This window comes from Lethenteron reissneri, chromosome 67 (genome assembly GCF_015708825.2).
Source record: "Lethenteron reissneri isolate LAM-NWPU_2019-01 chromosome 67, ASM1570882v1, whole genome shotgun sequence".
Classification (NCBI taxonomy): Eukaryota; Metazoa; Chordata; class Hyperoartia; order Petromyzontiformes; family Petromyzontidae; genus Lethenteron; species Lethenteron reissneri.
Window position 1 is genome coordinate 297712 of NC_083845.1, and position 14368 is coordinate 312079.

At 52.7% G+C, this 14368-nt stretch overlaps 1 protein-coding gene across 3 annotated transcripts in view; it reads left to right on the forward strand.

Annotated features, from left to right (window-relative positions):
• LOC133360201 (anoctamin-4-like) overlaps positions 1 to 14368 on the forward strand; it is a 61228-nt gene that overhangs the window by 35292 nt on the left and 11568 nt on the right. For all 3 annotated transcript variants that reach the window (XM_061578826.1, XM_061578825.1, XM_061578824.1), the window contains 11 exons: positions 323 to 381; positions 1469 to 1548; positions 1968 to 2102; positions 2604 to 2700; positions 4610 to 4670; positions 5808 to 5890; positions 7518 to 7697; positions 10371 to 10538; positions 11040 to 11076; positions 13223 to 13331; positions 13598 to 13655. In XM_061578826.1, the coding sequence (XP_061434810.1) occupies positions 323 to 381; positions 1469 to 1548; positions 1968 to 2102; positions 2604 to 2700; positions 4610 to 4670; positions 5808 to 5890; positions 7518 to 7697; positions 10371 to 10538; positions 11040 to 11076; positions 13223 to 13331; positions 13598 to 13655 (1067 nt within the window). The remainder of the gene's footprint in view (positions 1 to 322; positions 382 to 1468; positions 1549 to 1967; positions 2103 to 2603; positions 2701 to 4609; positions 4671 to 5807; positions 5891 to 7517; positions 7698 to 10370; positions 10539 to 11039; positions 11077 to 13222; positions 13332 to 13597; positions 13656 to 14368) is intronic.

Here is a 14368-nt window from a genome sequence, read left to right on the forward strand (position 1 = left end):
GTGGTTGTTGTTGATGTGGTTGTTGTGGTTGTTGTGGTTGTTGTGGTTGTTGTTGATGTGGTTGATGTTGTTGTGGTTGTTGTGGTTGCTGTGGTTGATGTTGATGTGGTTGTTGTGGTTGTTGTTGATGTGGTTGTTGTGGTTGTGGTTGGTGTGGTTGCTGTGGTTGTTGTGGTTGTTGTGGTTGTTGTTGATGTGGTTGCTGTGGTTGTTGTGGTTGTTGTGGTTGATGTGGTTGCTGTGGTTGTTGTGGTTGTTGTGGTTGTTGTTGATGTGGTTGCTGTGGTTGTTGTGGTTGTTGTTGCTGCTCTGGTTCCGCCAGAGTTCCAGTGGCTGGAGCACCTTGAGCAGCACGTGAAGACGCACTTCCCTCTGCACGAGGTCAGCAGCTACAGCACAGACGCGGCTCCTACGTAGAATACGAGTGTCGTTTATAGTGTAGTGTATACTGTAGTGTAGTGTACTGTAGTGTATAGTGTACTACACTCTAGTAGTGTGGTGTATAGTAGTGTAGTGTATAGCAGAGGTGTGGACTCGAGTCATGTGACTTGGACTCGAGTCAGACTCGAGTCATGAATTTGATGACTTCAGACTCGACTTGGACTTGCATAACAATGACTTTGTCCCACCTCTGGTGTATAGTGTAGTGTATAGTGTACTACACTCTAGTAGTGTGGTGTATAGTAGTGTAGTGTATAGTGTCGTGTATTATGTAGTGTATAATAGTGTACCAAATAGTTGCGTAGTGTATAGTTCTGTAGTGTATAGAGTAGTGTATAGTGTACTACACTCTAGTAGTGTGGTGTATAGTAGTGTAGTGCATAGTATAGTGCATAATGTACTACACTCTAGTAGTGTGGTGTATAGTGTGGTGTATAGTAGTGTCGTGTATAATAGTGTAGTGTATAGTGTAGTGTATAGTAGTGTGGTGTATAGTGTGGTGTATAGTAGTGTGGTGTATAGTAGTGTAGTGTATAGTGTAGTGTATAGTGTAGTGTAGTGTGTAGTGTATAGTCGTGTAGTGTATAGTGTAGTGTAGTATATAGTGTAGTGTATAATAGTGTAGTGTATAATAGTGTAGTGTAGTGTGTAGTGTATAGTAGTGTAGTGTATAGTGTAGTGTAGTATATAGTGTAGTGTATAGTCGTGTAGTCAAGTGTCAGGTCAGGCCTTGCTCCTCTACCGTAACAACAGTGGGTGGTGCTGCCTGCAACTGGTCGGTGCCCAGCGTCGGTCAATTCGCCCGGCACCTTCAAGGGCTTCGGGCGGACGGGCGCTTGGCTTGGGTGGTGGGTCGGGATCGAACCCACGACCTCCCGCGTACGGGGCGAGGCAGATAACATCTCCCAGCCACCCGAGTTACCCACTCTCTACCCCGCCTGGGCGACGTGGCCATTGTAGGCCGCGGGGTCGATGTTCATGTCATTATGTTGAGCTGTTCGCTGCTGTCGTTTGTTTTTGTTGACAGAAGCGAATCCGGGATAATCTGATGAAGCGTTGGGGACACATCCGTGCCCTGTTCAAACTGCAGCCCCTCAACCTCGTCAGGTGAACACATCAGCAGCAGCAGCATCATCAGCAGCAGCTGCATCTCTATCAATAGCAGCATCATCAGTAGCAACAAATTAAAATCATCATCATTATCATCGTGTGTGTGTGTGCGTGTTCACGTGTGTGCGTGTGTACGCACACGTATGTACACGTGTCTGTGTGTGTGTGTCCACGTGTCTGTGTGTGTCCACGTGTCTGTGTGTGCACGCAGGGCGTACTATGGAGAGCAGGTGTGCATGTACTTTGCGTGGCTGTGTGTGTGTGCGTGGCTGTGTGTGTGTGTGTCTGTGTGTGTGTGTGTGTGCGCAGGGCGTACGATGGAGAGCAGGTGTGCATGTACTTTGCGTGGCTGTGTGTGTGTGCGTGGCTGTGTGTGTGTGCTGTGTGTGTGTGTCTGTGTGTGTGTGTGTGCGCAGGGCGTACTATGGAGAGCAGGTGTGCATGTACTTTGCGTGGCTGGGCTGGTACACCCACATCCTGCTGGTGTCCACCCTGGTGGGACTCGGGGTGTTCCTCTACGGAGTGGCCACCTTCAACTCCAACATGGTCAGGTAGAATCCACCACTCATATCATCCACCGTTCATATAGTCCACCACATGTGTAGATGTATAGTCCACCACCGGTATAGTCAACCGAGGTTATCGTCCACCACTCGTATAGGCCCGGGCTACCTGGGGGAGCTTTGTCTGTTGTCTCCGTGTGTGTGGGGAGTGGTGGCGCTGCGGTTGTCGCTGCACTGTGCCATGAACCTGCCACCCCGAGTTCGATTCCCGCGCACGGACACCAACACCGGTGACGATGATCTGAACTGGTCCTGGGCCTCCCCTAGGTCGACTCAGCCTCAAATGAGTACCCGGTGCGGTGTGTAGTGAACATCGCCAGCACTGGGGAGACGGAGGCGGCTGGGCAGGCGGGCGCGCTACTGGCTACCCAGCCACCCCCTCGTGTGCCACACTGCCGGTGGCCTTCACAGATGCTGCTGCTGCTGCTACTCGCTACTAACAACATGCACTTGCCCCTACACGGGGGACCTTTGCCTCTGTCTTTGTAGCAAGGAGGTGTGCGAAGCGACGGACATTGTCATGTGTCCCCTGTGTGACGAGGGCTGCCACTTCTGGAACCTGTCGGACACGTGCACCTTCGCCAAGGTCAGGCTCGTCACGACCCGCTCGCCTGGGGTTCACAAATGGCCACTAGGTCTATGGGTAGCAGTGGTGAGTCTACGGTGCAGTGTTGAGTCTATGGGCAGTGCTGAGTCTATGGGGCAGTGTTGAGTCTATGGGGCAGTGTTGAGTCTATGGTGCAGTGGTGAGTCTATGGTGCAGTGGTGAGTCTATGGTGCAGTGTTGAGTCTATGGTGCAGTCTTGAGTCTATGGGGCAGTGTTGAGTCTATGGGGCAGTGTTGAGTCTATGGTGCAGTGTTGAGTCTATGGTGCAGTGGTGAGTCTATGGTGCAGTGGTGAGTCTATGGTGCAGTGTTGAGTCTACGGTGCAGTGTTGAGTATATGGGCAGTGCTGAGTCTATGGGGCAGTGTTGAGTCTATGGGGCAGTGTTGAGTCTATGGTGCAGTGGTGAGTCTATGGTGCAGTGGTGAGTCTATGGTGCAGTGTTGAGTCTATGGTGCAGTCTTGAGTCTATGGGGCAGTGTTGAGTCTATGGGGCAGTGTTGAGTCTATGGTGCAGTGTTGAGTCTATGGTGCAGTGGTGAGTCTATGGTGCAGTGTTGAGTCTACGGTGCAGTGTTGAGTCTACGGTGCAGTGTTGAGTCTATGGGCAGTGTTGAGTCTATGGGGTAGTGTTGAGCCTATGGGGCAGTATTGAGTCTATGGTGCAGTGTTGAGTCTATGGGGCAGTGTTGAGTCTATGGGCAGTGTTGAGTCTACGGTGCAGTGGTGAGTCTACGGTGCAGTGTTGAGTCTATGGGCAGTGTTGAGTCTACGGTGCAGTGGTGAGTCTATGGTGCAGTGTTGAGTCTATGGTGCAGTGTTGAGTCTATGGGGCAGTGTTGAGTCTATGGGCAGTGTTGAGTCTATGGGCAGTGTTGAGTCTACGGTGCAGTGGTGAGTCTACTATGGTGCAGTGTTGAGTCTATGGTGCAGTGTTGAGTCTATGGGCAGTGTCGAGTCTATGGTGCAGTGTTGAGTCTATGGTGCAGTGTTGAGTCTATGGGCAGTGTTGAGTCTATGGGCAGTGTTGAGTCTATGGTGCAGTGTTGAGTCTATGGGCAGTGTTGAATCTATGGTGCAGTGTTGAGTCTATGGGGCAGTGGTGAGCCTATGGGCAGTGTTGAGTCTATGGTGCAGTGTTGAGTCTATGGAACAGTGTTGAGTCTATGGTGCAGTGGTGAGTCTATGGTGCAGTGTTGAGTCTACGGTGCAGTGTTGAGTCTACGGTGCAGTGTTGAGTCTATGGGCAGTGTTGAGTCTATGGGCTAGTGTTGAGCCTATGGGGCAGTATTGAGTCTATGGTGCAGTGTTGAGTCTATGGGGCAGTGTTGAGTCTATGGGCAGTGTTGAGTCTACGGTGCAGTGGTGAGTCTACGGTGCAGTGTTGAGTCTATGGGCAGTGTTGAGTCTACGGTGCAGTGGTGAGTCTATGGTGCAGTGTTGAGTCTATGGTGCAGTGTTGAGTCTATGGGGCAGTGTTGAGTCTATGGGCAGTGTTGAGTCTATGGGCAGTGTTGAGTCTACGGTGCAGTGGTGAGTCTATGGTGCAGTGTTGAGTCTATGGTGCAGTGTTGAGTCTATGGGCAGTGTCGAGTCTATGGTGCAGTGTTGAGTCTATGGTGCAGTGTTGAGTCTATGGGCAGTGTTGAGTCTATGGGCAGTGTTGAGTCTATGGTGCAGTGTTGAGTCTATGGGCAGTGTTGAATCTATGGTGCAGTGTTGAGTCTATGGGGCAGTGGTGAGCCTATGGGCAGTGTTGAGTCTATGGTGCAGTGTTGAGTCTATGGAACAGTGTTGAGTCAATGGTGCAGTGTTGAGTCTATGGGGAAATGATGAGTCTATAGACTCATCTGGTCAATGTAAGGTGTATCTATCTGTACTCCCTACAGGTCGCCCATCTGTTCGACAACAGCGCCACTGTGTTCTTCGCTGTCTTCATGGCCGTTTGGGGTAAATACATCGTCATCAGCAACATCATCATCAGCAGCAGTAGCAGAAACAGTAGCGGTAGCATCATCAGCAGCATCGCCAGCAGCAGTCGCCTTCACAGGAACTGCTACTCGCTCGCAGCACTCGCCCGGACAGTCTGTCAAGGCGACACGGCGGGGGGGGGGGGGTGTCGGGTTTCCAGTGACACCGCCCCCCACTCCTCGTAGGTACTGCTGCTGCTGCTCTATAGCGGCAGCTATTGCCCCTGCAGCCGGCGTTGGCTACCTGGGGGGGTTCTGCAGTGGCGTCTCGCGACATTGCCACTGGGTGGGGCTGTTGTGAGTGACCTCTGAAAAGATGGTGTTCTAATTAAGAAAAACCTCGTCATGTTATTGCCCCCCCCCCCCTTGAAAGTGGTCTAATTGTCTTATCTATCAACGGTAGGTATTTATACAAAACACGAAACAGAACAACAGATCAATCAAATGCTGTCCCCATGACCCTCAGTTCCACACCACACTCTGTCAAAAGCCTAGAGCGTGTAGGCCGTGACCTGCTACGTGTGCAGTTGCACCCTCGCGTTGTGACGTCGTCTCATTACCGCCATGGGCACCTTCTTCACCGCCCTGAACGCGAAGCTGGTCGCAACGAGTGACGGGAAATCTCTCACTGGGACGCCTTCACAGCCGCCCCGAGACCACCCCCAGGCACTAATCAGGCCGTGGTATTGCAGTGGTTTCTAATGTGATCAACTTGAAAGGGTTGTCTTCATTAGGCAATTCACGTTGAAAGAATCATTATATTTGAACATTTGTAAACACAACAAAGCAATTTATAGAATGTTATATGAGAAATAATTTCTCACCTCCAGCTGCTTGGTGGGGCGGCGCCCCAACGCCCCCTAGTGGACGAACGACGCCTGGAGCTGTGTGTGTGTGTCTGTGTGTGTCTGTGTGTGTGTCTGTGTGTGTCTGTATCTGTGTGTCTCTGTGTATGTGTCCGTGTGTGTGTCCGTGTGTGTCTGTGTGTGTCTGTGTGTCTCTGTGTGTGTCCGTGTGTGTGTCCGTGTGTGTGTCTGTGTGTGTGTCCGTGTGTGTGTCCGTGTGTCTGTGTGTGTATCTGTGTGTGCCTGTGTGTGTGTCTGTGTGCGGCTCATAGCCACAGTGTTTCTGGAGATGTGGAAGCGCTACCGGGCAGTGCTCACCTGCAGGTGGGACCTCCTGGACATGGGGGAGGAGGAGGTGAGTAGGTGGTGGAGGTGGTGGAGGTGGTGGAGGTGGTGGAGGTGGTGGAGGTGGTGGTGGAGGTGTGGATATGGCGGAGTTGGTGGAGGAGGTGGTTGAGGGTTGCTCATTTTTAATACGGTAGAGTGAGGGCTTCTGATGCAATTCCCTCAATATTTTTAAAGGACATTTTTCAAACAGGTAGTTTAATATGCTTTCTATGGCAGTACTGGAGGAATTTCTATCTGGTACAGATACAATGCGAGGATGATCGATGCTCGGGTGCAGTCGAGGGATGGCTCCCTATGCTGATAATCTGGTGATTGCTGCTCACTCAGAGGAGGAGTTGGAGGCCCTGCTGCTGAACCTGGAGGGTGCTACTAAGACGTGGGGCCTTGCCATCAGTCCCTCCACAACTAAGCACCTGCCTGGGTATTATGTATCATCAAATACTCCATGCCCTCAACTTCCCATTGGACGGGCAGTTGTGAAGAGAGTGGAGAGGTTTCCATACTTGGGCAGTGTGCATATGACCATCTCCTGGTTTGACAGCAGAGGTCTCACTCCAAATCGGTTGAGCGGCATAATCTTTTCATTGAATATGTAAGGCTGTGTGGAAGCTACCTGGTCCGTTGCTCCACACGAAGCTTCGGGTTTCATGGCCACAGTCATTCCCTCCCTTCTCTACGCTTGCAAAACGTGGACACTCCTAATGGAACATCTTCGCCGATTAGAAACATTCAGGCTGGCCTACATATGATCCATCCTGGGTTCAACCAGGCTGGATTGTGTGAGAAGCTCACAAATCCTTGAAAGATCTTAACACAGTCCCATCGGTGAGCTCCTCCGGCAGGCAAGGCTGCGTTGGCTGGGTTATGTAGCCTACATCCCAACTAACCGCATGCCCAAACAGATTTTGTTTGGCCAGATAGAGGGGGCTAAATGGGCGTGACATGGGCTGGAGAACAGATGGAATGATGTGGCATGAGATGATATGCAGCTGAGTGGACTTTCCAATAACTGGTATCAGCGGTGTCAAGATCGGCCTCTATGGAGGAGGCTCGTGAAGGACGCTGCTGCTACTGGGCAGTTGGAGCGACGCTCACAACAATGAGTGGAGCGTCGGGTGGCTAAAACACATCAAGTTGTCAAAGTAGGAGGCACAGGTGGTGCATTGGCCACTCATCTCGGTCAGTCGACCCGTGGCACCTGCTGGGTCTGTCCTGTGACCTCCTGCCAGCGGGTGTTCTCAACGTGAACATAGCCTGGCACAAGTCCCATTGTGATGTCACCACCACTTAGTGGCGAATGTCGGTTGTTGCTGATGGTGGTGACTGGTGGTTACTAGAGGTGGTTGTGGTGATGATGGAGATGGTGGTGGTTGAGGTGGTAGTGGTTGAAGTGGTGGTTGTGGGGATGGTGGTGATGGAGGTGGTGGTGATGGTGGTGGAGGTTGAGTTTGAGGTGGTGATGGTAGTTGTGGTGGAGGTGGTGATGGTGATTGGAGGTGGTGATGTTGATGTTGGACGTGGTGATGACGCTGGAGGTGGTGGAGGTGGCATTTGGTGAGTAAGGATGTGGTGGCTCTGCTGATGATGATGTTGCTGCTGCTGATGATGTTGCCGCTGCTGCTGTTGGGTGCCAGGACGAGTTGGTGCTGCGTACGGTGACGCGCCGCTACGTGCCGGGCCGGCCACGCTCGCCCCGCCACAGTGGCACCGCCTTCCAGCATCACCAGCCCCCCTCCTCCTCCTCGTCGCCCTCGGGACTCACGTGCCGCAAGGTCGTCTCGCTGGGCATCATCTCCATCGTCTGCTTCCTCATGGTCGGTGCACGCACGCGCACACGCGAGTACACGTGCACGTGCGCACACATACGCACGCACGTGTAAACACATATGCATGTACCCACACGCGTACACACACGTACGCACGTGTACACACATACGCATGTACACACACGCGTACACACACGTACGCACGTGTACACACATACGCATGTACACACACGCGTACACACACGTACGCACGTGTACACACATACGCATGTACACACACGCGTACACACACGTACGCACGTGTACGCACATACGCATGTACACACACTCGAACACACACGCACGCACGTGTGGTGGTGGTTGTGCACATCTGTGTGGTGGTTGTGGTGGTTGTGAGCTAGATCTGTGTGCTGTAGATCTGTGTGAAGGTGGTTGTTGTGGTCGTGGTTGCAGTGCAGATCTGTGGTGGTTGTGGTTGCTATATATATCTGTGTGGTGGTTATGGTTGTAGTTGTTGTAGATCTGTGGTGATAGTGGTGGTGATGGTGTAGATCTGTGTGGTGGTGGTGGTGTAGATCTGTGTGGTTGTGGTGGTGGTGTAGATCTGTGTGGTGGTGGTGTAGATCTGTGTGGTTGTGGTGGTGGTGTAGATCTGTGTGGTGGTGTTGATCTGTGTGGTGGTGGTGGTGGTGTAGATCTGTGTGGTGGTGGTGTAGATCTGTGTGGTGGTGGTGGTGTAGATCTGTGTGGTGGTGTAGATCTGCGTGGTGGTGGTGGTGTAGATCTGTGTGGTGGTGGTGTAGATTTGTGTGGTGGTGGTGGTGTAGATCTGTGTGGTGGTGGTGGTGTAGATCTGTGTGGTGGTGTAGATCTGCGTGGTGGTGGTGGTGGTGTAGATCTGTGTGGTGGTGGTGATGTTGATCTGTGTGGTGGTGGTGGTGTAGATCTGTGTGGTGGTGGTGTAGATTTGTGTGGTGGTGGTGGTGGTGGTGGTGTAGATCTGTGTGGTGGTGGTGGTGTAGATCTGTGTGGTGGTGTAGATCTGCGTGGTGGTGGTGGTGTAGATATGTGTGGTGGTGGTGGTGTTGATCTGTGTGGTGGTGGTGGTGTAGATCTGTGTGGTGGTGGTGGTGTAGATCTGTGTGGTGGTGGTGTTGATCTGTGTGGTGGTGGTGTTGATATGTGTGGTGGTGGTGTAGATCTGTGTGGTGGTGGTGTAGATCTGTGTGGTGGTGGTGGTGTAGATCTGTGTGGTGGTGGTGGTGTAGATCTGTGTGGTGGTGGTGGTGTAGATCTGTGTGGTGGTGGTGGTGTAGATCTGTGTGGTGGTGGTGGTGTAGATCTGTGTGGTGGTGGTGGTGGTGTAGATCTGTGTGGTGGTGGTGGTGTAGATCTGTGTGGTGGTGTAGATCTGTGTGGTGGTGGTGGTGTAGATCTGTGTGGTGATGGTGGTGTAGATCTGTGTGGTGGTGGTGTAGATCTGTGTGGTGGTGGTGGTGGTGTAGATCTGTGGTGGTGGTGGTGTAGATCTGTGTGGTGGTGGTGGTGGTGTGGATCTGTGTGGTGGTGGTGGTGTAGATCTGTGTGGTGGTGGTGGTGGTGTAGATCTGTGTGGTGGTGGTGTAGATCTGTGTGGTGGTGGTGGTGGTGGTGTAGATCTGTGGTGGTGGTGGTGTAGATCTGTGTGGTGGTGGTGGTGTAGATCTGTGTGGTTGTGGTGGTGTAGATCTGTGTGGTGGTGGTGTAGATCTGTGTGGTGGTGGTGTGGATCTGTGTGGTGGTGGTGTAGATCTGTGTGGTGGTGGTGGTGGTGTAGATCTGTGTGGTTGTGGTGGTGTAGATCTGTGTGGTGGTGGTGTAGATCTGTGTGGTTGTGGTGGTGTAGATCTGCGTGGTGGTGGTGGTGTAGATCTGTGTGGTGGTGGTGGTGTAGAGCTGTGTGGTTGTGGTGATGGTGGTGGTGGTGTAGATCTGTGTGGTGGTGGTGTAGATTTGTGTGGTGGTGGTGTAGATCTGTGTGGTTGTGGTGTAGATCTGTGTGGTTGTGGTGTAGATTTGTGTGGTGGTGGTGGTGTTGTAGATCTGTGTGGTGGTGGTGTAGATCTGTGTGGTGGTGGTGTAGATCTGTGTGGTGGTGGTGTAGATCTGTGTGGTTGTGGTGTAGATCTGTGTGGTTGTGGTGTAGATTTGTGTGGTGGTGGTGTAGATCTGTGTGGTTGTGGTGGTGGTGTTTATCTGTGTGGTTGTGGTGGTGGTGGTCTTGATCTGTGTGGTTGTGGTGGTGGTGTAGATGTGTGGTGGTGGTGGTGGTGTAGATCTGTGTGGTGGTGGTGTGGATCTGTGTGGTGGTGGTGTAGATCTGTGTGGTGGTGGTTGTGTTGATCTGTGTGGTTGTGGTGGTGGTGTAGATCTGTGTGGTTGTGGTGGTGGTGGTGGTGGTGGTGTAGATCTGTGTGGTGGTGGTGTTGATCTGTGTGGTTGTGGTTGTGGTGGTGGTGTAGATCTGTGGTGGTGGTGGTGGTGGTGGTGTAGATCTGTGTGGTGGTGGTGTTGATCTGTGTGGTGGTGGTGGTGGTGTAGATATGTGTGGTGGTGGTGTTGATCTGTGTGGTGGTGGTGGTGGTGTAGATATGTGTGGTTGTGGTGGTGGTGGTGTTGATCTGTGTGGTTGTGGTGGTGGTGGTGTGGATCTGTGTGGTTGTGGTGGTGGTGGTGGTGTAGATCTGCGTCGAGATCGTTGCTGCGTACGCTATCGTGGCCTACCGCGTCCTCATGCGGGACGTGCTCTCACGGAGAGTGGAGCCCGGATTCTTCCGCAACAACGCCGGCCTCGTGGTGGTGGGGAGCGGAGCCATCCTCCACTTCCTGCTCATCCAGTGCATGAACAAGGTGATGGTCGCGCTCATGGTGCTGATGGTGGTGGTTATGGTGGTGGTGGTGATGGTGGTGGTGATGGTGGTGGTAATGGTGACGGTGGCGGTGATGGTGATGATGGCGGTGATGGTGACGGTGGCGGTGATGCTGATGGTGGTGGTGATGGTGGTGGTGGTGATGGTGGTGGTGATGGTGGTGGTAATAGTGACGGTGGCGGTGATGGTGATGATGGCGGTGATGGTGGCGGTGATGGTGATGGTGGTGGTGGCAGTGAAAGTCGCGGTGATGGTGATGGTGGCGGTGATGGTGATGATGGCGGTGATGGTGGCAGCGGTGATGGTGGTGGCAGTGATGGTGGTGATGGTGATAGGGGTGGTGATGGTGTTGGTGATGGTGATAGGGGTTATGGGAGTGATGGTGATGATGGGAGTGATGGGGGTGATGGTAGTGATGGTGGTGAGGATGTTGGCAGTGGTGGTGAGGTTGGTGGTAATGTTGTTGATGTTGTTGTTGCAGGTGTGCGGCATTGTGGCCTCAAAATTGGCAAACATCGGTGAGATTCCTGATCCAGACATCACCACCACCACCATCATAATCAACAACAACTGCCATTCGCCACTAAGTGGCGGTGACATCACCACGATACTTTTGCCAGGCTATGTGCACGTTGAGGCCATGTGAAGTGTCGAACGCCCACTGGCAGGAGGTCACGAATGCCTCCAACTGCCCAGTAGCGTGCCTTCACGAGCCGCCTCCACAGAGGCCGATCTTGAAACTGCTGATACCAGTCATCGGCAAGTCCACTCAGCTCCACATCCTCTTATACCACATCACTCCATCTCTTTTCTAGCCCACGCGGCGCCCTTTAGCCCCCTCTATCCTGCTGAACAAAAGCTGTTTAGGCATGTGGTGACTGGGCATGTGGACTACATGACCCAGCCAACGCAGCCTTGCCTGCCGGCGGAGCTCACTGATGGGATTTGTGAGCTCCTCACACAATGCAGCCTGGTTAAACCCAGGATGGATCGTAGGCAGGCCAGCCTAAATGTTTCTAACTGGCGAAGATGTTCCATTGGGGGTGCAAGCATAGAGAAGGGAGGGAATGACTGTGACCGAGAAGACCTGAAGCTTCGTGTGGAGCGAGGAGCGACAGACCAGTTCGCTTCCATACAGCGTTACGCAGCCAGCACAAATATAATTCCACTCGACTGATGTGGATGTGAGACTTCTGCTGTCAACCGGAGCTGGCCATGAGCACACTGCCCAGGTTAGGAAACTCTCCACTCCCCCCACAACTGCCCCATCACCAATGGGGAGTTGAGGGGGTAGAACTTTTTAAGGCACAAAATACCCAGGCAGGTGCTTAGTTTTGGATGGGCTGATGGGAAGGCCCCATTTCTTAGTGTCTCACTCCAGGTTCAGCAGCAGCACCTCCAACTCCTCCTCTGAGCGAGCAGCAATCACCAGATCATCGGCATACGTAACATGGTTGGCCAATAGGGAGCCATCCCTTGACCGCACCCGGGCACCGATCAACCTCGCATTGTATCTGTACCAGATGGAGTTTCCTCCAGTACAGCCATAGAAGCTTCACAAACTAAATAGTAAAAAAAGATGTAAAATAATGTGGGAGCCAGAGGATATCCCTGTCACACCCCAAGGTGAACGGGGAATGGCTCCGACTGCTGGCCACATCGCTTTACCCAGGCCTGCCCACCACCATGAAGGCCTTTCATGATTTTGAGTAGAGAGTCGGTGACTCCAAAGGCATGATGAACAACCTCGAGCCCAGGCCTATTGATGGTATCATAGGCCTTGCCCAGGTCAATAAAGCAGAGATGCAGGTCCTGTGGGAATTCCCTACACAAATGGCACCCTTCCTCACTATTTCGCTTTGGAGATCATCTCTGCCTGGCACTTTTCCTGGTCTCAGACTTTGGATCACCTTTTTTACTTCCTCAACAGATGGCACTTCAGCCAGCCACTCACAGGGGGTGACAACTTCTGCCAATTTTTGAGGCACCGCAGCCTCGGCAGGGTCATCCCCACTTTGCCCCATGATGTTTTCCAGTTTGAGCGATTTTCCTTCTCCCAAGACGGCTCTCCGAAACTCCGAGCAAAGGCTGCGGTAAGCCTCCTCAATCTCTGATGTGGGATGCTGTATATGGTGAGAGTGGGCCTGTCGCTTTTTCTCAGCCAGCCGGAACACCTCCTCTGTCAGCCAGGGTCTCTGGCTCACAGAGCAGCCATTGCAGCTGCATGAGCCACAGTCCTAAACCTCGCCCATTTCCTCTCGGTATCAGGAGGAGAGGGGGGGGGGGGGCGATGCCAACCCCAGCTACAAGCAACCATGAAATTATCGCTTCCAACTTTCGTAAGCTAACTGAGACCAGGCCACTGTGGGTTTGAATTGGGCCCTAGATGTACACCCACCACCGGAGTAGAAGAATGGCAGTCACATCATAATCATCACCACCACCATGTTTATGTGTCTTTGCTGGCCACCTACCCCCTCGTGTGCCAAGCCGGCCTTCATCGGGGCTACTACTCGCTCACAGCCCTTGCCCCAACAGTCTGTTCCAGGCTATCCGGGGTCTTTGTCTTCGTATGTTAGTATGTGTGTGCTCGCTAACAACACTTGCCCCTACATCCTATTGAAGGCTATCTGGGGGACCCCTTTGCCTGTGGTGTTGCGACAGGGAGCGTGTCGCGAGAGAAGAGGGAGCGACGATTCTGCATCTTCATCTTCATCTTCCAGTTCATCAACCACTTCAGCTCCATCTTCTACGTGGCGTTCTTCCTGGGCAGGTGCAGAGACACACGTCATCTTGACACACACACAGAGACACACGCGGCCATCTTGACACACACAGAGACACACGTGGCCATCGTGACACACACAGAGACACACGCGGCCATCTTGACACACACAGAGACACACGCGGCCATCTTGACACACACAGAGACGCACGCGGCCATCGTGACACACACAGAGACGCACGCCATCGTGAAGCTGCTGCTGCTGCTGCTATGGACCTGTGCAGCTGCTGATCCTGTGTCTCTGCTGCGTGCAGGTTCATAGGGAGACCTGGCAACTACGCTCGCTGGTTTCAGTTGTACCGCCTAGAAGAGGTGAGCGTGTGTACACACATCACTGAAGACAAAGCTCCCCCGTGTAGCCCAACAGACTGTAGGGGCAAGTGCTGTTAGTAGGGCACGCGGCGGTGGCTAGGAGATATCATCTCCCTCGCCTGGGACGCAGGAGGTCGTGGACTCGACGCCGAGCCTGACTGGCTGCGCCTGCCGCCGTCTATTTGGCGTCTGCGTCTCTCTCCCCTGTCGTGGTCGCGTGGATTTGTCTCGAGCTCCTCCGGATTTTCTCTCCACGTTTAGAATCAACGTCACGTTTAGAGTATTTGGCTGCTGGTGTAAATGTTCAGATGATGATATCAGCCACGTGGTAGAGCGATCATTTGTGATGGCAAGGTCGCTTGTCTGGTAAAAACACCAAAATAGTTGAGTTATCATGTGGGCCTCGATGCGTACGGGTCTCTATGGTTCTATATGAGTGTCTGGATCTCCTTGGATCTATGGGTCTCTATGGGTCTCTGTGGGTCTCTATGGATCTTTGTGGGTCTATGTCGGCCTCTGAGTCTCTGTAGGTCTATTAGTCTCTATTCATCTCTGTGGGTCCCTATGGATCTATATGAGTCTGTATCTCTGTGGTCTTTGAGTCTCTGTGGTCTTTGAGTCTCTGTGGGTCTCGGTGAGTCTTTGTGGGTCTACGGGTCTCTGTGTGTGTGTATCTGTGTGTGTGCGTGTGTATTTGTTTGTGAGGCTGGCCT